Source organism: Pseudophryne corroboree, chromosome 4 (assembly GCF_028390025.1).
Source record: "Pseudophryne corroboree isolate aPseCor3 chromosome 4, aPseCor3.hap2, whole genome shotgun sequence".
In the NCBI taxonomy this organism is placed as follows: domain Eukaryota; kingdom Metazoa; phylum Chordata; class Amphibia; order Anura; family Myobatrachidae; genus Pseudophryne; species Pseudophryne corroboree.
In genome coordinates, this window is record NC_086447.1 from 751,903,167 (window position 1) to 751,926,393 (window position 23,227).

General features: G+C 47.9%; 1 protein-coding gene across 1 annotated transcript in view; it reads left to right on the plus strand.

Annotated features, from left to right (window-relative positions):
- SLC24A3 (solute carrier family 24 member 3) overlaps positions 1-23,227 on the plus strand; it is a 658,328-nt gene that overhangs the window by 563,399 nt on the left and 71,702 nt on the right. Inside the window, exon 7 of the mRNA XM_063918163.1 lies at positions 3,155-3,229. Within this exon, the coding sequence (XP_063774233.1) occupies positions 3,155-3,229 (75 nt within the window). The remainder of the gene's footprint in view (positions 1-3,154; positions 3,230-23,227) is intronic.

Consider the following 23,227-nt stretch of genomic DNA (forward strand, 5'->3'; position numbering starts at 1 on the left):
CTCAGTGTCTCCCCATACCTTCCCAACCACCCTCTGCCTCTCACCATCACCCTCTGCCTCTCACCATCACTCTCTACCTCACCTTCTACCTGTCACCCATTGCTTCTCCATTGCATCACCCACTGCCTCTTACCCTCGTCCTGTCACCCTTTCCCTGTCTACACTGCCTCTCCCCATCACGGTCTCTCTCTGTCATCCACTGCCTCTCCCTTACGCCAACCACTGCCTTTCCCTGTCGCCCGCTGCCTGTCACCCTCTCCCCGTCACCCACTGACTCTCCCTGTCACCTTCTCCCTGTCACCCTCTGCCTCTCCCTGGCATCACCCATTGCCTCTGGCCATCACTCCCTTGGTGCTGTTCACATGAGGCCACTTCCCAAAATAATTTCAGGGACAGGTTTAGTTCCCAATTCAACCCTGCACGTGGCACTGTAGTTGTATCTGTGTTTCTGGAAGATCAGCAGAGCTATGGGATGAATTCAATATTTGCTTGCATAGCTTCATAGTCATACACACACACACACACACACACACACACACATACACACACACACACACGAACGCCATGTGATTATTAATGCTGTTACACCATTAGTAAGTTAAGGCAAAATCACAAAAAAAAACAAAAAACATTTTCTTTTTAAATCTATCAATGTCCGTTAATGATGGCATACCGTTTTGGCTATTATATATGAATGTTTCATGCGGTACTTTCAGTGTTTCCCAGTTATATTTTATTATTTTTGGAATATCATAGTATGTCGCCTATTATTGAATTTCCATTTGACTAGTACTATTGACTTTATTTTCCTAATGATTGTAATTCCAAATGATTTAGTTATGGTGAAGAGAAAGGGATTCTATTGTCTTGATTAAATTGTTTTTAAAAATATTTAGTGGCTCATAGCAGTATTTGTGTAGACTGGAGTAATATCACAGTTTATATACTAGTGTACCAGCTGTTCCATAAACTGCTAAAGTGAACATTATGTTGCACTGGATCCTTGCGTAAGATTGTTCCAGCTTCCCTTTCTCTCCCCACCAGTGTCAGTCCGTCATAGCGCATCCTGCTCCTCTGTGCCCCATGTTATCACAGGCAGCCGCTCTGTAGTACTCATGGAGGAGGTCATAGAGGCACACACACTCTGGTCATGCTGCCCAGCGCTTTCTGTCTTGTCTGGGGTCATGAGACACAGGCTGCATCATTTTACATCCTACAGTGCTGCTGCAAGGGCGTATCGATAATGGGTTTGGTGCAGCGTAGTGCACTGCACATGCGCCCCTGGATCCAGAGTGGCCCAAACCCTGTACCCATGCATTATACTACCCTCACCACAGTCCGGCACTGTCCGGCACCAGGAAGATGACATGGTAGCCATTTTTGAGAAAGATTTGCACATGCTCAGTAGAGAAATCGTCAGGAACATGGCACAGGCACCATGTTTCCAGTGACCTGCACATGGCATAGTACCAGAGTCTACTCTCCAACTGTGCCCCCTTCCAATCTTAAACCACCCCAGTCCTGCTGGGGGTCATCCAGAGGGGAGATTGAGAAATCTTAGAATATAAACTCTGCAGATACTGGATAATCCTAGAAGCATCTTCAAAATTTTACTATGGGGCTGACAAAGTTCTAGTTATACCCCTGCATTTTTCCTTTTGTTCAAATACTCTCACATTGCACTATTAATATATCCCATGTGCAGACCACACATTCACAACACTGTTCACACCAGGGACGTGCGGTGAGCTAAATGGCTCAGGAGGCACTGGCTAACCCCAGAGCCAGAATTCCATGCAATATATGAGCCAAAGGGTACATCTGGACATTATACACAGGTGCAGCAGTATAAACTCCTGGAAATTTGGTGAGTTTTGATTAGAGATGTGTGGAAAGGATACACAGGTGAGGCACTGTCTCACCTGCCATAGACTTTTTACTCCAGAGTTTGGGTTATATATAGATTATTAGAATAATGCAAAGAAGATATTTCAAACAAATTATTAGTATTTTTCATATACTTTATTCAGTCAAAACTCTGGTTTAAACGTAAGTATGACAGGAAAAGCTCTGCCTCACCCCACCTCACGTCACTGGTTCACACCTCCCAAATCACTAGTCACATCCCCATGGCGCTGGTCACACCCCTTGCGGCAGCACACAATAGGCCTTTCACAATTGTCAGCTCCAGGCCCACGTTGACCTTTATCTGGCACTGCATGTCCTAGTTCGATACTGCTTCTAATGTTTATTTTTATATCCCTTTTATTTGCCCCTACATGCTGAATACCCCCTACTCCCTGGCAACACTTGGGGAGGGCGCTGTAGTACACATGTGTATCGGGTGCCATGGTTACATGCTACCCCTCCCTATTTATAGAGCATTAGAAAAGAAAGGTTTTATGCAGATTATTGTTATGTCCAGCAAATAATGATATGTTATAGAAAGTCAATAGACACATTAAAAAAACATTAAAAAGTGGAGAGCAGTTTCTCATCAGGGTACATACATAGGGCCAAATGTAATAGAGTGAGAGTTTCAGAAAGCGAGAGATTTGGTAAGGTTTTGCAGTTTTTTTTTAAAGTGGCAATCATTTACATTGCAAAACCAGGTTGATCTTGCTGTGTAAATGATTGCCACTTTAAAAAAAACTGCAAAACCTTACCAAATCTCTCACTTTTTGAAACTGTCACTCTATTACATTTGGCCCATGGAGTTACATGTGGCTCTCCCAAACATCTCTATTAACAGCCATTATCAAATGTCAGCAATATGCCTATTATCCGTTAAGTACATGTCAATATGCCTATTATCCGTTAAGTACATGTGTATTTCTGCATAGTGTGATTTTCTAATCAATTGCATCAGGATAGTATGAAGGGCGTCCCACTTTAGACGCTCCCTTTGGAAATCAGCGAAACTGGAAATGCCATGATGAATGTGCCCTATCCACCTATTGAGTCTAATTTAAATTTCTCATCTCAAACATGTTGTTGGCGCTATAGGAGGCGAGCGAGTCCAGCATGCAGACAGTTCTGCCCACTGATGCTGGATCTGCAATCTATATGTGCTGCACTCTTTATGTAGGCTTGATTGAAATGTGTATATTGTGTAAAACGGTTCTAAACGACTTCTGTCTCTCTTTGTTGCCAGGTGGTTGTCCTGTCATCTTGGTGTTTATTAAGAGATGCCACCTACTACACACTGTCTGTCATTGCTCTCATTGTGGTAAGTGCATTTGGTCTCCCAGACATTATTTGTTCTTAGAATACAAAAAATTCTACCTGTCTATGGGGGTCATTCCGAGTTGTTCGCTTGTTGCCGATTTTCGCTATGCTGCGATTTGTTGCAAATTGCGCATGTGCAAGGCACGCAGGGCGCATGCGCTTAGTTATTTAACTAAAAACTTAGCAGTTTTGCTGTGGCATCTGCGGCGCTTTTCAGCCGCACTGCTGTTCGGTAAATGATTGACAGGAAAGGGGCGTTTCTGGGTGGCAACTCAGCGTTTTCCCGGCGTTGGCTAAAAAACGCAGGCGTGTCAGGGAAAAACGCGGGAGTGTCTGGAGAAACGGGGGAGTGGCTGGCCGAACGCAGGGCGTGTTTGTGACGTCGAACCAGGAACTAAACGGACTGAGCTGATCGCAATCTGTGAGTAGGTCCGGAGCTACTCAGAAACTGCTAAGAATTATTTAGTAGCAGTTTTGCTAATTTTTCGTTCGCTATTCTGCTATGCTAAGATATACTCCCAGAGGGCGGCGGCCTAGCGTGTGCAATGCTGCTAAAAGCAGCTAGCGAGCGAACAACTCGGAATGAGGGCCTATATTTTATGATATTGTTAGAATTCTAAACCAAATGTTATGGACATGTCCCTTCCAAGAGTCCTAAACCTGGTGCAAGAGAACTGTGCGAAAACCGACACACAAATCCGCACAGCCCACATTTCAGCCAACACGCCCTCGCTAGTCCTCTTAGTTACACTATAGGGAATGATAGTGGCCCTTCTTGTTTTCTATATTGGTCCTCCTGACCTGTTCCACCTGTTGCTCCAGTATTTTTTCCCTAATTAGTTTTTTTCCCTAAATAAATGTGAAGACTCAATTAATGATGTCTTTATATAGACAGCTTTTCATTCTGTAAATAGAAAAAAGTCCTGATGGGAGATAAAGAAATTCCACCACCCATTGCATTAAGAAGCCAACCACTATTTTTGTACTGTACACAGTCATGATATAAAGATTTAAAGCACTCATGGTACATGGTCAGAAGACAGATAACCATTACTTGAGTGGGTCATGTATAGAGGGTTTATCAATTAAAAGTAAAAGACTAGGACATGCGTATAACCTGAAATAATCCTCATATTTGGAGAACGAATTGACAGAATAGGAGAGGAGTGGGTTAAACCTCAGCTAGTCTGGGGGCAGGACGGTAAGGCATTATGGGAGTTTTATGGTTAGCCAATAGGAATGAATGTTGGGGGTAGGTGGAATGGGTTCTTAAGTCTGGGAAAGGGGCTGGGTCAGCCTCTTCTGCTTTTGTCCTGGTGAGGGTGAGTGCTCATCCCCCCTTTGTCTCCTTGCTGTGCTGCTTGCCATTGTTGAATTTAGGTGTGCTGCTGCTGCTGTGACAGTGGGCCAGATGTACTAAGCCTGAAAAGTGATAAATATCACAGTGATAAAGTACCAGCCAATCGGCTCCTAACTGTCATTTTTCAAACACAGCCTGTAACATGGCAGTTAGGAGCCGATTGGCTGGTGCTTTATCACAGTGATATTTATCACTTTTCAGGCTTAGTACATCTCCCCCAGTGTGCTTTATACTGTGCCCCTCTGTCCCCATTACCTTGGATTAACTTGTGGCCATGCCCCGTCCCCGCCGCTCCTCTGGCCCCCCTGCCCGCTACATTGATGCGGCTCCTGCACAGGAGCCGGCGTCCGGTGCCCCGTGCCGGCTAGGCCGCGGGCGCCGGGGGATCCCTCCTGCGCGGCGGTGGCTGGCGAGGGACAGGGCGGCGGCCGGCGGCGGACTGGATCGGGCAGCCAGCGGGGGGGAGCCCGCTGGTGTGAATCCCCCGCCGGCTGCTGCGGCGCGGGGACGCGCGAGCGCGTTCCCTGGCGCCCTCCACCGCTGAGAGTCACCGGCGGCTCCCCAGAGAATGAGGGGACCGCATGTAGGGATGGGGCCAGTGGCTCTTACACTGGCCGTCCCTTACGCCAGGCGGGTTCCGTTTCGCAGGCGCGCGTGCGCGCGCGCCCGTGGGGCTGCTGGACTCCCTGGGCGCTCACCCCGCTCTGACGGGGGGGGCTCCCAGGGGCATTTGGTGGTGTCGGCACGGGGCCAGAGGGGGGGGGGGTGATGTCTGGAGGCGGGGGTCAGCGGTTTCTCCCGGGGGGCGAGGCCAGTGGGGGCCGGGGCAGCGCTGTGGCTCGTGGTTCACCGCAGGAGAGAACGGGGGTTCTTGGGGCGCCTAACGCCGGTCCCAGGCGGGGCCGGCCTGGGCGGCGTGACAACGCGGTTGGAGCCATCCCTGCTGTGGACCCGGAGGGACCGGGGGGACCACTGGAGCTGCGGCTCCGGATCCCTCCGCCGTTGCGGCGGCAATGTCGGACATGACGGCGGCGTTTGCACCATTTGTGTCAACTTTGTCCCCGGGAGGCGTTTCCATGGTTCCCGCTTCGGTCGACGCGGCCGTTCTCCCGGGTGCTTCTGGCCCCGCCATGGCGCAGTTTCTACAGGCGTGTCGCAGTCTGGGCTCCGCCGCTGCGTTGCTGGGTAGCGCTACCCCATCGCCCGCAGGGGCGTCTGCTTTCATTCCCGCCGGGGGGGGCTTCGGCTCCAGGGGCGGTTGTCCCTTCTTTTTCAGGTGCGGATCCGGATGGCGATCAGGACGAGGAGCCGGTCGTGGTCGACGTTTCGCCTTCCGGAAGCGGGCCTGCCGGTGAGTGGGACGACGATACAGTTGCTATGTCGCTGGGGTCCTCTTCTTCCTCGTACTGTAGTACATCAAGTAGATCTTCTTCTTCTTCTTCGTCGTGCCAGTCTGCGGTTAGTAGCACCACGAAGGCTAGGAAGCGGGCTATCAAGTACACGCGGCGTGAGGTGCGGCACCGGGATAAGCGGTCTCGGAAGAGTAGTAGTAGTTCTCGTCGGGAAAGGAGGAGGCGTAATTTGCCGGGCGTGGTGCGCTGCGAGTACACGGCAGTCTTGCGAGGGTTGCGTGAGAGTTGCAGGAGGAAGATTAGGCGGGGGGAATACGTCGACCTTTTTACGTTGACAGAGGATACCAAGAGGGAAGGTAAGGAAGCGCTTGCGAAGGGCGGTATTGGGGCGGAGGCCTTCCGCTCGTATGACAACTGGTTGGCGGGTTTCTGTGTCTTCGCAGCGTGCTACTTGGAGGATCGCCCTGGTGAACACATGAACGTCATCAGGTATATTCACCTCGTGCATTACATGCAGCGTCAGTCTAAGGACGATTCGTGGCTGCATTATGACAAGCAGTTCCGTCAGAAGCACGATTGCCTGCACATCATTGACTTCGGATGCAAAGATGTGGAGGTATGGCTTTGGGTCATGCGAGCGCATGATATGAAGCTGGTGACTAAGGGGGCATCGGTGGCGCAGGCCGTGGTGGCGAGTCAGTTTCGGCCCGCGGTTGAGGCTCCGCCGCGCTGCCCTTGGACCGCGGCCCGTTCTCCGAAGCAGGAGCCGGTGAAGGGGAAGTGTTTCGCGTTCAACAATGCCACGTGCCCCCTTGGGCAACGGTGTAGTTTTCGCCACCTTTGCTTACGATGTAACGGATCCCACCCTGCTACCAATTGCTTCTGCGCGGGGCGACCGGGTGCCAGGGCGGCCGCGGGCCCAGCCGGAAAAACTACTGGGGGGCTTGCCGCTAGTTAGGGGGCCGACCCCGGTTCGTTTGGGGGCCATGCTAAAATGGTTGGGGTGGTACCCAAACACAGACGACGCAAGATTTCTGCGGGAGGGTTTTGCGTCGGGTTTTCGTTTACCAGTGGTGGGGGAGGTTTTAGTTCGGGCCGCCAGGAACCTGCAGTCTGCTCGGGATTTCCCCGACGTGATTCGGGACAAGGTTGAGCAGGAGGTTCGCCTGGGGAGAATGGCGGGCCCCTTTGCGCTGCCGCCTGTCGAGGATTTGATTATTTCCCCGGTGGGGGTCATGCCCAAAAAGGCTCCGGGTAAGTTCTGGCTCATTCAGCATCTGTCTTATCCATCTGGGTCCTCGGTGAACGATGCAATTTCGCCGGAATATTGTTCGGTGGTGTATCAGTCCTTTGAGGATGCTCTGGGCATGGTCCGGGGCTGTGGCCCCGGGGCCCTCATGGCTAAACTGGATGTTGAATCGGCTTTTCGCTTGCTCCCTTTGCACCCGTAGTCGTTTCGATTCATGGGTTTCCGCGTCGGGGAGGAATACTTTGTAGACAAGTGTCTGCCTATGGGGTGTTCCGTTTCGTGTGCCTTTTTCGAAAAGTTCAGCACCTTTTTACATTGGTGTGTGGAGTTTTCTTGAGGAGGTAGCGGGATTGCACATTACCTGGATGATTTTTTGTGCATGGGGCCCGCGGGTTCTCCTCGCTGTGGTTTCCTGCTGTTCTTGCTGCGTGCCTTGTTGGGGCATTTTGGCGTCCCTGTGGCCGAGGATAAGACGGAGGGGCCCCTCTCCTGTTTGTCCTTTTTAGGTATCGAGATCGATACGGTCGCTGGGGCTTGCCGGCTGCCTCAGGACAAGGTTGTGAAGCTTCGGGAGTCCATTGCGCAGTGTTTGGAATGGCGTAAGGTGACGTTGCGGGAGGCTCAATCCCTCCTAGGTCTGTTGAACTTTGCCTGTCGGGTGATTCCCATGGGCAGAGTTTTTTGTCGGAAGTTGGAACGGTCCACGGCTGGGGTGTTCAGGCCGCACCATTTTGTCCGTTTCTCGGCGGAGATTAGGCGGGACCTCGCTATGTGGGTTTCGTTTCTGGCGGATTTCAATGGTGTGCTGATCTGGATGGCCCCGCTCGTTGACAATTTCGACCTGTAGTTGTTTACGGATGCGGAGGGCTCATCGGGGTTCGGTTGTTATCTGGACGGGGCTTGGTGCGCGGCCTCTTGGCCCGAATCTTGGTCGAGGGAGGGGCTGACCGGCGACCTGTTGTTGCTGGAGATTTTTCCCATCATGGTAGCCTTGGAGGTTTGGGGAGAGCGACTTCGCGATCGCAGTATTCTCTTCCGCTGCGATAACTTAGGGGTCGTGCACGCGGTTAACAACCAAAGAGCTAAGGCCCTCCGGGTCCTTCGGGTGTTGTCGCGGCTCGTGCTAACCTGTATGCGCTGCAATATTCTGTTTCGGGCGCAACACGTCCCCGGGGTAGATAATTGGATCACCGATGCATTGTCCAGGGGGCAGTGGGATAGGTTCCGTTTGTTGGCCCCGGAGGCTGATTCGTTAGGTTTGCCCTGCCCTTCTTATGTTTGGCAGGTCATCATGGCGGATTGGAAGGGCTAGCAGAGCTGTCTTTGGCTCCGTCCACTCTCGCTGGATACCGTCGGGCCTGGAAGGAGTGGGAAGACTTTTCCCGTGACCAAGGGCCTAGAGGTAAGAGGGGTCAGAGCTTGTTTCTAGACTTCGTTTGGCAACTCTTCGTAACGGGGAGATCGAGGGCCGTGGTGTCTCGATACCTCGCCGGGATATCCTTTTATTCTAAATTGAAGGGTATGCCGGATTTTACGAAGGGTTTCCTGCTGGCGAGGGCGCTTAGAGGTTGGGCGCGCTCGGCACCGGTGCCTCCTGATGGCGGGCGCCCTATTGATGCGTCCCTGCTTTCTTCCCTCTTAGGGGCGGTGGCGGGGGTGGCGGACTCCCGTTTTGAATCGCTCCTGTTTCGGCTGGCTTTTTTCATGGCGCGTTCAGGGTTTCTGAGCTGGTTGCGGCTTCTAAGAAGTCCGAGGCCATGATGCGGCGCGCGGATGTTGTCGTGGGTGGGGGGTCCGTGCTGTGCAGGCTGCGCCGCTCCAAGACTAATCAGATGGGTAGAGGTCATTGGATCACTTTGGCACCATCGGGTGGTGGGGACTGTTGTCCGGTGGCATTGGCTGGTCGGTATGCGGAGGTCAGGCCCTCGTCTGAGGGGTCTTGGCTGCTGCATTACGATGGGTCGCCATTGACGAAGTACCAATTTACATGTATGATGCGGCGCTGCCTGTCCAGTTTGGGCCTCTCACCTAGGGACTTTGGTTCACATTCCTTTAGAATCGGGGCCGCCACTTCCGCAGCATCTGCAGGGCGCGCTGTGGACGAAATTAAGGCTTTGGGCCGCTGGAAGTCGGCGGCTTATAAGCGTTACATTCGGCCCGTTGTTGCGTAAGCGAGTTTGTTTCTACTAACATGTTGTTCGTTTACTGCGTTGTGTGTTCAGTTCAGTGTGTTCGTGCTGTATTGTTTGTCTCCCCTGTCCTCCCTACTCGGATGGCTAGCTACTCGCCACTGCTGGCGGTGGGGGTCTGGAGTGCTTCGTGATTTTTTAGCTGAACTGACGAACTTGGCTTAATTCATTCAATGCGGCTAATTGGCATCTAATTACAAGTTCCTCAGCAGGTTTTTACGTTTCACCTCCAGCCGAGTTATCCTGTGTTTCCCTACACCCCCCCCCCTCCCCCCCCCTTTGTTGGATCGGATGACGTACGGTGGATAGGTGTTCGGGGTATGCTTTGGCATGACCTGAAAGCAAGGCTTATGGAGCAGGTTCGGCGGTTTGGCATCCCCAAACTGTTGGTGATTCACTTAGGAGGGAACGACCTGGGTAAGAGGAAGGCGGTGAATCTTCGATTGCCCATTATTCAGGATTTGCAAGTGATTACGGGCGCTTGGCCAGGCTGTAGGCTTATCTGGTCTTGTATAGTGCCGCGGTTGTGTTGGCGTGGTGGATTGTCGGGCGATCGATGTGGCTCGCCGGAAAGTGAATGCCGCGGTTGCTAAGTTTGTGGTGGCCCATGGCGGTTCGGTAGTTTGGCACCAGCGGATCAAGTTCCGGTACTTCTACTTGTTTAGACCTGATGGGGTGCACTTGACAGGACAGGGACTATATATATTTCTGGAGGATCTGTTTTCGGTGGTTGGTTCGGTAGGTTAGGGGTATGGTGGCGGTGCGTAGTTTCTGTGGAACAGAACTTCGCTGTTGGCGGGAAAGAACGGCAAGTTAACATTTGTTGTATTAAAGAGTGGATTGGAGGTCGTTTGGTGTTTGATTTTTAGGTGCGCTCTTCTTCGCTGACTGGTTTTACATCTGCTGGACCGCCTTCTCGGGTGGCAGCCTCATCACCTTCACGGGTGGGTAGTCAGGATGGAGGTTGAGCGGATACCTATTGTTTGTTGGAAGGTTTACGTCAGTTTTTTATGAGATAGTTTGTTTATGGGGTAGGGTTGTTTAGCCGTTCTTTCTGGCCACCATACTTTAGTTTAATTATTCACAGTTAATGGTTCACTTAAATAAATAGCTAACAATTTCTGCCAAATTCAAGTCTCCGTGTCTTTATTTATTATAATTAAGTGTTAAGATGTTATGGTTTATGTTACGGACAATCCTTAGACTATATGAGGTTTAACATTTTAGATGCAAAATAAGGTAAAATAATTATCCCAATTATTTTGTGTTTGAGTATGAGTTACTGTATAGTGAAATAAATGGGTTACATTGATGCGATAGTGGCACCACACTCCTTGCACCTCAAAAATGTTATCAGGTGCATCCACCTCTTAGTCAACCACTGTGTGTGTCCTTTTGCTGCATCTACAGTCAATGGTGTTAGAGCTAATATCAGAAATGAGTGGCTGATAGCAGCTATAAAACCCACTGTCAGCACTCAGACAACCACTGTGTCTGCTCTTTCACCACATCTACACTTGAAGGTCGTGCAAGGGCATAATAAATGTATATAAGCAATGTATAAATGTATGCTCACGACAACTACCTCCTTTGCTTGGCCCTTAGTTCATCCTATATGAAGGGCTGTCTAATCATCCATCAGTATGCTGAAAGTGACTCTCTGCAGTATATTTATAGCTCCCAGTTTGTCTGCATAGAACCTAGTTTTGTATATTTTTTGTAATAGTGTTTGGCATGTTTAAAAGTGCCTTCATTAATGTATGTGAGTGTTTCCATAAAGATTATGTTCAGTAAACCATGGTAATATTTATATCATAGATAGATAGATAGATAGATAGATAGATAGATAGATAGACTTATATATATGTTACCTGTTTTTTTGAAAAGTGCTTTATCCTAGTATAGGACACAATTAAAGCATGAGATCACAAGGCATCGATCCAAGGGCGTAGCTACCATAGGTGCAGGGAGTGCAGCTGCTATGGGTCCCAGAGCTGAGAGGGGCCACCTTTCCTCTCACAGCTACTTTTGTTATATACATTTATTCACCATTGGGTAGTACATAAGGGCTCTTATACGCTATTGCCTTGAGGTCTGCAATATATCTAGTTATGGGGGTAATTCCAAGTTGATCGCAGCAGGAAATTTTTTAGCAAATGGGCAAAACCATGTGCACTGCAGGGGGGGGGGGCAGATATAACATGTGCAGAGAGAGTTAGATTTGGGTGTGGTGTGTTCAATCTGCAATCTAATTTGCAGTGTAAAAATAAAGCAGCTAGTATTGACCCTGCACAGAAATAAAATAACCCACCCAAATCTATCTCTCTCTGCAAATGTTATACCTGCCACACCTGCAGTGCACATGGTTTTGCCCAATTGCTAACTTTCTTGCTGCTGCGATCAACTCAGAATTACCCCCTATGCCCCTGGAGCTGCACATTCTAATGTGGCATAAATTGAACTGGAGGGCATTATAATGTTACACAATATGAACTGAGGGTAGCACTGCAATGTGGCAAAATATGAAGTGGAGACACTATAGTGTGATATAATATGAATTGGGGGTAGCACTGTAATGTGGCATAATAGGAACTGGGGGCACTGTGTCACAATGTGATTTGGGGGTACTGTCTTGCATAATGTGTACTGGCAGCCCTACAATGTACAGTAGCAGTAACTAGGGCACTACTTTGGTTCAGAAAATGAACTAGGGCACTATTATGGAACATAAAATTAACAACTGCTGTGGAGAGGTGTCTTTCCAGAAGCATTGGGACAGGGGGCCCCTTCAAAATGTTGCTATGGGCCCACAAAGTTCTGGCTACGCCCCTGCATGGATCTTAACTTTGCGACATTTTTGTGTACTTCCAACTAATAGGCTACATGAATTGATTTTTAGATATTATCTACTACAGGTGGCTTCATTTAGAAGTATAATATTTTGATAAAAATTCTATCCTACAGTTAGAGTTTACCGTTAACATAACGTCGCATCCAGCATGTCAACACTGACTTAATGTCAATTTGTTCAAAATGTCAATATTATGCTTGTGAATGGTGAGAATGTCACCCTTACTGTCTAAGCCTGTACCTAACCGCAGTCTAACCCTAACACTGGTATATTCATTATATATTCTTTATGTAGATATATATACTGCTGACATTTTGTCAGTGTCAGCACATTGGATGTTGATATTTTGAATGCAATTGTTGACATTCTGAATGTCGCCATTCAGAACCATTCAACACTACAGTGTTTACATTCTGAATATCGATTATATGATTATACGACAGAAAGGACCCAACAGGATAGTATTCAGTGAGCGCCCAAATCCAACTGTCGGATTTGGCCATTCCTGACAACTGTCACTGCCGCTCACCCGTGCTGTCCCATCCATGCTGCTGCTGTCCTCCGGCTGCCTCACCCATGCTGCTGACCTCCGGCTGCCTCACCCGTGCTGCTGTCCTCCGGCTGCCTCACCCGTGCTGCTGACCTCCGGCTGCCTCACCCGTGCTGCTGACCTCCGGCTGCCTCACCCGTGCTGCTGTCCTCCGGCTGCCTCACCCGTGCTGCTGTCCTCAGGCTGCCTCACCCGTGCTGCTGTCTTCCGGCTGCCTCACCCGTGCTGCTGTCTTCCGGCTGCCTCACCCCTGCTGCTGTCTTCCGGCTGCCTCACCTGTGCTGCTGTCCTCCGGCTGCCTCACCCGTGCTACTGTCTTCCGGCTGCCTCACCCGTGCTACTGTCCTCCGGCTGCCTCACCCGTGCTGCTGTCCTCCGGCTGCCTCACCCGTGCTGCTGTCCTCCGGCTGCCTCACCCGTGCTGCTGTCTTCCGGCTACCTCACCCATGCTGCTGTCTTCCGGCTGCCTCACCCGTGCTGCTGTCTTCTGGCTGCCTCACCCGTGCTGCTGTCTTCTGGCTGCCTCACCCGTGCTGCTGTCCTCCGGCTGCCTCACCTGTGCTGCTGTCCTCCACCTGCCTCACCTGTGCTGCTGTCCTCCGGCTGCATCACCCGTCCACACTCCTCTCCTCACATGGTCCCGTCCCCTCCTCACCGTCATGACGTGTCCCCGCTCCCCCGTCTCATCTCCCCAGTTCCGACAATGTCAATCCGACTTTAAAAAAAGTCAGATTAACATTGTCGGAACCAGTGCCGAAACCTGTCGGATTTGACGAGGCTAATCTGACAATCCACGTGTTTTCCGACAATGAATAGGTCGGAACCCTTTCCAACCAAACCTGTCGGAAGCTGTCGTCTTTCCGACAAGACGGCAGCTTCCGACACTTATTGAATACACCCCATAGTCTTTAAAGGGAATACATTATAATGCAAAATATATATTTTGAAATTGACCTCTACACTCAAACTAGATCACTGGCTGAAAAGCATAAACAACGCTCATACTAAATGTATAATCCACTTGCAGACAGTAGCATACAGTTATACCCCTTTTCCAATAGCTTAAAAAACCCAGGTTTTTGCATGGGGGCGTGCATCAACCCGGGTTTTTTGGTAGTGGAAACAGCTCCCTCAAAAAAAAAACAACCCTCGGTCAAGTGACCTGAGAATTCTACCCGGGTAGCTACCTGGGTCGGACCCAGGAATGACCCGGGTAAGGGTGCAGTGTAAACGGGTTACCCGGGTCATCTGACTCGGGACATGTTTACAGCATGTCTAGAGCCCATACTTCCTTGACCGCAGTCTGGAGATTAGGGTACAAAGCGCATGCTGTCAGCGATGCTGTCTGTCCTGCTATGCAGACACTGGCCAAGAAATGTGTGTGCCGGAGGCTGGGGGCAGCCCAGCAGCTTCCAGAGTGCTGGGCTTGCCCCAGCGAGACGGTGTGCTGCTTCAAATTGGACTAGAGTAGTGTTTGATAAAATACCGTGCGCCAAATCTGGCTGCTCCCTGGTCCCAAATGGAAAAAGAAAGTGTCACCTTACACTTAAGAACTGTAGTACAGTTGAAGAATCACCAAATAGGTCCAGGGGTGCTCATGTAAAAGAAATAAAATAAAACATACATAGTGCAATACGCTAAACATTCATAACTATGTAGGCAGGATCTTTAAATGAGTCTCGTACCTAAATGAAAGGTCTACCGTATTGAAAGTAGACAACCGCGTTTTTTTGTGTGAAGCTGAATTCCTTCCACTCAAAACTCCTCTCATCAACGGAGCAAACCAGGAAAAAGAGAGAAAGCCTCCAATAGTGTCACATCATTTTAATCATACAAACAAAACCATAAAACACATTCAGGAGATATGGATGGTCTCTCACCAATGGAAATGGTCTACCAAACAAGTAGACAAAGCAGCATGGGTTAAAGATGATATCACCAGGCGTCCCCGGAACCCGCCGTCCAACTCCAGAGGTAGTACACCAAACGTCTCCCCAAATGAAAGAGTCTTTTACCAACGCGTTTCGACACGCTCCGGTGTCTTTATGAGGGCATCGTGGCCTAACGGGACCAAGGCCATGCCCCGAGGGTCCCGATCTGCCAGTTTTCTGGGCGCTTGGAGATGACATCATCTCCAAGTGCCGGCCAGAAGACACCGCACCAGTGTACAGTGTAAACGGCGCAGATTCGGGATATTTTCGGGTCACGCCACAGTGGAAAAGGGGTCATGTCTCGGGTCTGACCTGGGTTGGAACTGTGTTCCAAATCCCAGGTCAGATCCGCGACTATAGTGGAAAAGGAGTATAAGTAATGTTAAAACAAGAGCTAGCTTTCATGCCATCTGACCTGTAAGACTTGTTTATAACCTGCTACAGTAAAATTATTCCACCTCACTCTTGTCAGCTTCTCTCCTTTTTCTGCACTGTTCCTGCTGCTCTCCTTTTTCTGCACTGTTCCTGCGGCTCTCCTTTTTCTGCACTGTTCCTGCTGCTCTCCTTTTTCTGCACTGTTCCTGCGGCTCTCCTTTTTCTGCACTGTTCCTGCTGCTCTCCTTTTTCTGCACTGTTCCTGCTGCTCTCCTTTTTCTGCACTGTTCCTGCGGCTCTCCTTTTTCTGCACTGTTCCTGCGGCTCTCTTTTTCTGCACTGTTCCTGCGGCTCTCCTTTTTCTGCACTGTTCCTGCTGCTCTCCTTTTTCTGCACTGTTCCTGCGGCTCTCCTTTTTCTGCACTGTTCCTGCGGCTCTCTTTTTCTGCACTGTTCCTGCTGCTCTCCTTTTTCTGCACTGTTCCTGCGGCTCTCTTTTTCTGCACTGTTCCTGCGGCTCTCTTTTTCTGCACTGTTCCTGCTGCTCTCCTTTTTCTGCACTGTTCCTGCGGCTCTCTTTTTTCTATACTATTTCTGCTGCTCTCCTTCTTGTACACTGTTCCTGCTGCTCTCCCTTTTATGCGCTGTTCCTGCTGCTTTCCCTTTTATGTGCTGCTCCTGCTGCTGAATATGCACCGATTCCACTTGAACCTCAGCTTTAATTTTATATGTGCTCCACCATGATGCCAGGCAAGAGTAACAGGCCAGAGTTAGACTGTAGAGGTGGAGTTGGGATTAGGAATTGGCATGAAAAATAAGCATTAGGAGCGGTGGCCAGGACTGCCCATGCTACACACAGCCAGCGAAGAGTTTCAACCTATTTGGCCAATTGCATGAAGTGCTTGTGACTAAATGGACCTCTAACATTCACTTTGGAAGCAAGCAGTCAGCTGAGTTTTCCGCTAACTGCTTGCTGTACCTCCAACAATTCCTTGTGTGTTTAGTGCCACAGTCAGTAAACTGTGGCACTAAAAATAAATAACTGTGGCACTAATAAACTTCAGTGCCATCTGCATGCAATGTAAGAAAATAAATTACATTTGCTTAAATTTAAAACAGCTGGCAGTGAAAATAAAACTGCTGTTTTCCCAGGATAAATGATTAACAATGTACATGGTATTTGAGTTTTGCATTAGGCTTTAAAATAGCAGATTGGTCACTTAGGTATGTTCTCCCAAAGTCTACAGAGGGACACGGCCTGTCCTGTGTTGCCATCACACAGAACACTCTCTGTCACATTGCCACCTTAACCTGCTTAGCTGATTGAAATTTAAGTGCAGCTTGCATTATCATAATTAACATAATCTCATGCTCATTATATAGTCAATCCAACAGCTGCATGAATGAGGCATATTTCCTTTTTTAATCTGTCTGCTAGATAAGGAAATTGTTGACTGCAAAATATCCTTATCGAGCAGTTGCAGCTGAAATGATTTGGCAAGCGCCCAGTAAATTTATATGAACGGGATTTGGAGGATATTCTCTATGAATGATACATAATGGCTTTGCATTACATATGGGAAATGATGTGGAGATAATTGATTGTAAACAATACAGATACATAATTGAGTCAAATCCTTTTGTTACAGACGAGAGAAGGACAGCGGCTTTTAGCTAGCTTTCAATTTCTCTCTGCAATAATGGATTATATGGATTATTCTGCATCTCTCAATGTGACACCTCCAGTGATTTACCATATTTCCCTTCAGTTTGAATTATTTTGTAGTTTGTGTATTGTTTAATTTCATGTTTTATACCATCTGCCGGACAAATTGACTTGGGTTATGCACATGAGAGATGTGCAATTTTGGCCTATATCCCTCCCCCTCTTATGCAACTGAGGGGAACATTTACTAAGCAGTGATAAGAGCGGAGAAATGAGCCAGTGGAGAAATTTCCCCATCAACCAATCAGCAGCTCTGTATAATTTTTTAGTATGCAAATTATAGATGTTACTTCAGTACTGATTGGTTGCCATGGGCACTTCTCCACTGGCTCACTTCTCCGCTCTTATCACAGTAAATGTACGCCTTAAACTCTTGTACAGTACAAAGGGGGCTCCTCCCAGGTAACCTACCTTAGCTTACTGCTCCACCGTTTACATCTTTGTAGGTCTGTTGTTATACAAGCCCCTTCACTAGAAGACCATGGGCTGATTGTATCACTGTCCCCAAGCCTCCTCCCACTGTTTATTACTATAAAGGAGGGTCATGACAGGGTTGTAAAAAATCGTTAGTGTCTGTAGATTAATATAGAAAGTTTACAGTTCATAAACCTCTCTAGACTAGAATACAGTGGCACAGTGGTTACCAATGCTGTCCTGTTCTACTGTACTTTTCTTTGTGTGGGTTTTATATTTAAAGTTCTGATCTTCTCAGTTTTATGACTGTCAGCTTGTTTTTGCTTGTTGTAAGTATGACTTGGATAGCCATTTATGAAGTGGGTGGTCCTGTTTGGAGGTTTGGTGGATGTGGTGCTATAAATCATGTTATTGTGGCCCCAGGCCATTGTGACCTCATTATTCAAGTTGCCTTATCAACGCTCTGGATCACCCACTTCTCCAAAAAATTCAGGAGGGGTCCAATGGACAGTTATTAAAGTGCAAATATACAAATCTGGAGATGTTGCCCATAGCAACCGATCAGATACTCCTTATTATTTTTCTAGCACCTTCTAGACGATAATAGACAGAATCTGATTGGTTGCTGTGGGCAACTTTAGAAAATATATCCCCCAGAGACCTGAACGAAAATCGAGAGTAACCGGACATTGGGGGTAATTCAGAGTTGATCGCAGCAGCAAATTTGTTAGCAGTTGGGCAAAACCATGGTGGTCATTCCGAGTTGTTCGCTCGTTGCCGATTTTCGCTATGCTGCGATTTGTTGCTAAATGCGCATGCGCAAGGCACGCAGGGCGCATGCGCTTAGTTATTTAACTAAAAACTTAGCAGTTTTGCTGTGGCTTCAGCTGCGCTTTTCATTCGCACTGCTGATCGGTAAATGATTGACAGGAAAGGGGCGTTTCTGGGTGGCAACAGCGTTTTCCTGGAGTGTGCTAAAAAACGCAGGCGTGTCAGGGAAAAACGCGGGAGTGTCTGGAGAAACGGGGGAGTTGCTGGACGAACGCAGGACGTGTTTGTGACGTCAAACCAGGAACTAAACGGACTGAGCTGATTGCAATCTGTGAGTAGGTCTGGAGCTACTCAGAAACTGCAAAGAATTATTTAGTAGCAGTTTTGCTAATCTTTCGTTCGCAATTCTGCTATGCTAAGATACACTCCCTAGCGCGTGCAATGCTGCTAAAAGCAGCTAGCGAGCGAACAACTCGGAATGAGGTCCCATGTGCACTGCAGGTGTGGCAGATATAACATGTGCAGAGAGAGTTAGATTTGGGTGGGTTATTTTGTTTCTGTGCAGGGTAAATACTGGCTGCTTTATTTTTACACTCACCCAAATCTAACTCTCTCTGCACATGTTATATCTGCCCCCCCCCCTGCAGTGCACATGGTTTTGCCCAACTGCTAACAAAGTTGCTGCTGCAACCAACTCTGAATTACCCCCATTGTTCTATAATGATGCCCTGTGCATCGCATCAAGTTTCACCAAATAGGGGAGTTTTCTCTGACTCTCTTCGGCATATGAATTATTAGTAATTGGTGCTGTAGCTGTTTCATGCTTCTCCACAATTAATGGCAAAACAGGAGCAGATTTTACTCTGCGGTACATTTTCCCCTTGTTTACAGAGGTAAGTTCCAAATTACAGAGGGGGTCATTCCGAGTTGTTCGCTCGGTAAATTTCTTCGCATCGCAGCGTTTTTCCGCTTAGTGCGCATGCGCAATGTTCGCACTGCGACTGCGCTAAGTAAATTTGCTATGCAGTTAGGAATTTTACTCACGGCTTTTTCATCGTTCTGGTGATCGTAATGTGATTGACAGGAAGTGGGTGTTTCTGGGCGGAAACTGACCGTTTTATGGGAGTGTGTGAAAAAACGCTACCGTTTTTGGGAAAAACGCAGGAGTGGCCGGAGAAACGGAGGAGTGTCTGGGCGAACGCTGGGTGTGTTTGTGACGTCAAACCAGGAACGACAAGCACTGAACTGATCGCAGATGCCGAGTAAGTCTCGAGTTACTCAGAAACTGCACAGAGATGTCTTATCGCAATATTGCGAATCTTTCGTTCGCAATTTTAAGATGCTAAGATTCACTCCCAGTAGGCGGCGGCTTAGCGTGTGCAAAGCTGCTAAAAGCAGCTTGCGAGCGAACAACTCGGAATGAGGGCCCGAGTTTTAGGAATGTCTTTCCTGATTACTTAATTTTCAAATAGTACTTCCAGAACGGCATTATGGTTCATTGTGCCAATAAAAAAGCTGTAGCACCGGTTTTACATGTCTGACATGTGACTGGCAATTGTCTGCAGGCTGTCAGCATAGTGTTTCACGTGCTAATCAGTGCATCTTATTCTGTACTAGGTAGTACTAAAAAGCATGAAAGTCTGTCAGTAAGTGAATGTTCTAGGGAGCTTATTCAGGTTGGATCGCAATTGGCGATCCAACCGCAAAACTTAAAATGATGATGCGGGCACATGCGCAGGGCTCAACATGCGCATGCGCCTGCATTTTCTGCGGGTGCCCCACAGTAAATCAATCAGGCAGAGGCATTCTCGGGGAGAGAGGGGGCGGCAACGCTCCGTTTCCAAGGCAGAGCGTTGTAGGGGCAGGGGTGGGGAAACAGAGGCATGGCATGCCCGAACAGGGGGGCGTGGTGTGGACGTGATCGGGGCGGCTGTATGACATCACACATAGCTGCTCCGATCAAAAAGATGGCGGTGGGCCTCCTGCCGTCACAGCCAGGATACACCGGTTGGAAGCATCCATAATTTCTGCGAACATGCTGAAATTGCGATGCGACCGCAATTTCAGTGTGGTCGCAGAGGAGGGGGGGGGGGGGGGCGGCGGTTAGCTTGGTGGGCGATCTTGCCCTGCGATGGGCGGCCCCCAGCATGCGACTCAAAGGATTGCAAATTCAGCTAAAATCATTACTGAATAGGATCCTAGGTCCACATACACTCGTGTCATGATCTAAAAACTCTGTTGTTAAAGCATAGACCTACATGGCCGCCTTCTAAAGTCTATATTACATGAAGAGTGGCTTACTCTGCAATCATAAATGCGCTGAACAAGGCAACATAAAATATTCATTTACTGATTTATTATCATTATTATTTGGACACTGACAGTAATGCTGGAACATATATGGAGTCCTGGAACATACTGTATATAGAGTCAGATGTAAGAGACCTCTTTTTGCTATAGTTTAATTCTAGCAGAAAGTGTTAGTAGCTACAGTCATGAATGTAGCTGGATACACATAGGTCTCTCAGCACCTGGCATGGTCTAGTTCATTCCATAACGCTAAGCCCCTAGTCCCAGATTTTTTGAAGTTCATGATAATGGAAAAAGGAAATCCCAGATCACCAATAAACCAAATGTTTTTAGATTTTTCCTAAATATAAAGTTTATGTGGGGGTTTAGGCATATGAAAAGAATCTCCTAAATGACATTGTAAACCCGACTTGCTCTTATTGCTTTTGAACGGATGACCGTGCAAGGGCATTACTGCTGGAGCAGCCTTGTGAATCCAACCTAGAGCATTCCACCCCTACTGTTTTGTAAGTGTTATTATACGTTTATAAGGCTTTATTCCAGCAGATGCGGTGTTTGTATTTGAACCATCTGTTTACAGGTCTGGTCTACACTATGCCAGCTGTGTCTGAACAACAACTCCCACAATCCAGGATATGAAGGGGAGCAGGGTGATGATTAGGAAAGGTCCAGTCCAGCTTCAGCTCAAAAATTACAGCTGACCAATATATTTACCGAAAATTACTTTTTCCCCCCACTAACATCTGAATAAAAATCCCTTTATATAGTAGGGTACATGCAACTACATGCACTGTATGGGCAACATATTACCGCACAGGGGGCTATCATGAAGTACGCTCAACGTGCACCGCAGCGCATTTTACGGTGCACCTAGATGATCCCCACATTGCTCTTGTATGGGCCATGCCAATGAGCCTTGGGGAACTCCAGCACTTGTGTGATTGAGGCACATGGTGGGTCCAAGGCTGACTTTGTAGAGGACTTTTGGAGCTATGTACAGATGTGTCCTCATACATCTAGCCTCAATACACCATGCAGCGCGAGATGTCTGGCATGAGTGAGCTGGCAGTCCCGTGCAACTCTGCTAACGTGGGTCGGGCGTCTTATTTGCAACGCTATGTAAATAGAAGACTGCTGATTAAAATGATATGCGGCATGCCTATGTTTGTCTGCGACTGAGGCTTTATCTGCATACGGAATGCTACGTTGTGATTTCCAGTAAAATAGCCGCTGACACTATAACGTAGTGCTTGAGCTATGCGTATAAGACAGGGGGAAAAAGGCACAAATAGACGCCCGACGTTAGTAAACTCGCTCACAACTAGGCGTGTCTAGAAGGGCTGTTTAACATGACTGCAGCAACGATGAGCGAGGACATATCTGTAGAAGACTTCCGCTTTTTTATGATTTGTTTTTAAATAATAAGTCAGGCCCATTTTGCTGAATTTGTATATAAATGTAATTTGCTTTTAACACTGGCAGCTACACTGATAGAGCGCTGCTTCCATGGGGCAGGACCAGTGTCGGGCTGGAGCATTAGGGCCCACCGGGGGGATGCAGTTGTAGGGGCCCATACTTAGGGGTGTGGTCAGTCTGCAGAGGGGGTGTGGCCAGCCACCACAGAGACTTGGTTAATCATTAGAGAGTGCATGGTCTGGGCCCAATGATAAATATATATATAGTTAATAATACTAGTACATGCATAATAATGTACCAAGGTAATAATAGCAATACACTTTAGAAAATACACCATAGTCCTGCACAGCATAATGTAATATACTGTATGTATAATGTATAACTCAAGTGTACAGTCTGGAACCTGATACTTAGAAGAGGATGTGGGCCCACCAGTCCGACTCTGGGCAGAATGCATAGATTCTATGTCCCAGTGGTTTCTTCTACAACATTTTTAATCACAATAAAAAGTGAGTGTCAGTAAGCCAGAAAAAATTCAAGGTTCTCTGCATCACCGGGGTTTTCTGGTGTGGGGCTGGTGTGGGGACCCAGTACAAGCTGTTCCAAATTGTACAAATGGAGTTTGGACGTCTCAGGAGCCACGTTACTCATTGCAAGTCTTTAAATGAAATGTTAGCATGCAGTATTGAGTACTACTTTATTAACAAAATAATAATAGAAAGTATACACAATATAGGCACTCGTATTTACACCCAAATGCTCAGTCATATGAACTGCAAGATGCACCCAGCTCTGTTCTAGTAGCAGACACACCAGGGTTATGTAAGTTAGTCATACACTAGATACAATAATACTACAGCCATAAGATAACAAACTTTTCTTGCGCTTAACATTAATTTTGATAGCAGGAAAATCATTAACAATTAGGCGTTATTTAAATAAACATTCCATAATACAGAAGATATAATATTGCTTTCGCTTATTTATGACAATGACAAGAAAAAGTATTTTAAAATATGTCCACAGAATCATATACTATGCACAATAAATAAATAAATAAAGAATGTCCCTATCAGATTCAGAGTTGAATTCACAATCAGCCAATCAGAAGCGGCTACCTAGTTCTGGCGCCCATCACCGTATCAGCCTGTATTTGCAGCACTTGCCCTCCGTAACTGACACGGCTATAGACAGGCATGCTGTAAGTGCAGGTCTGCCCATGTTTGCAATTATGTGAACACAATTTATTGTACTTGCTCTGGGGTAAACCACCCTTCCCTCCCCATTCTGCCTCTCTAAGCATAAGGGAGCTACATTGTCAGATCCACATACGAATGCGGGCATATGTCTTTTGTTTTGCAGGTGTGTGCTGCACACGTCTGTGTATAGTATGTGTATGATAAATAAATGGCTATATCTACAAGTCAGGGGGCGGGATGTACTGTCACTGATCGCGGGTCATCGCTGGTCAACGCAATGATACTAATCACATATGTACGAACATA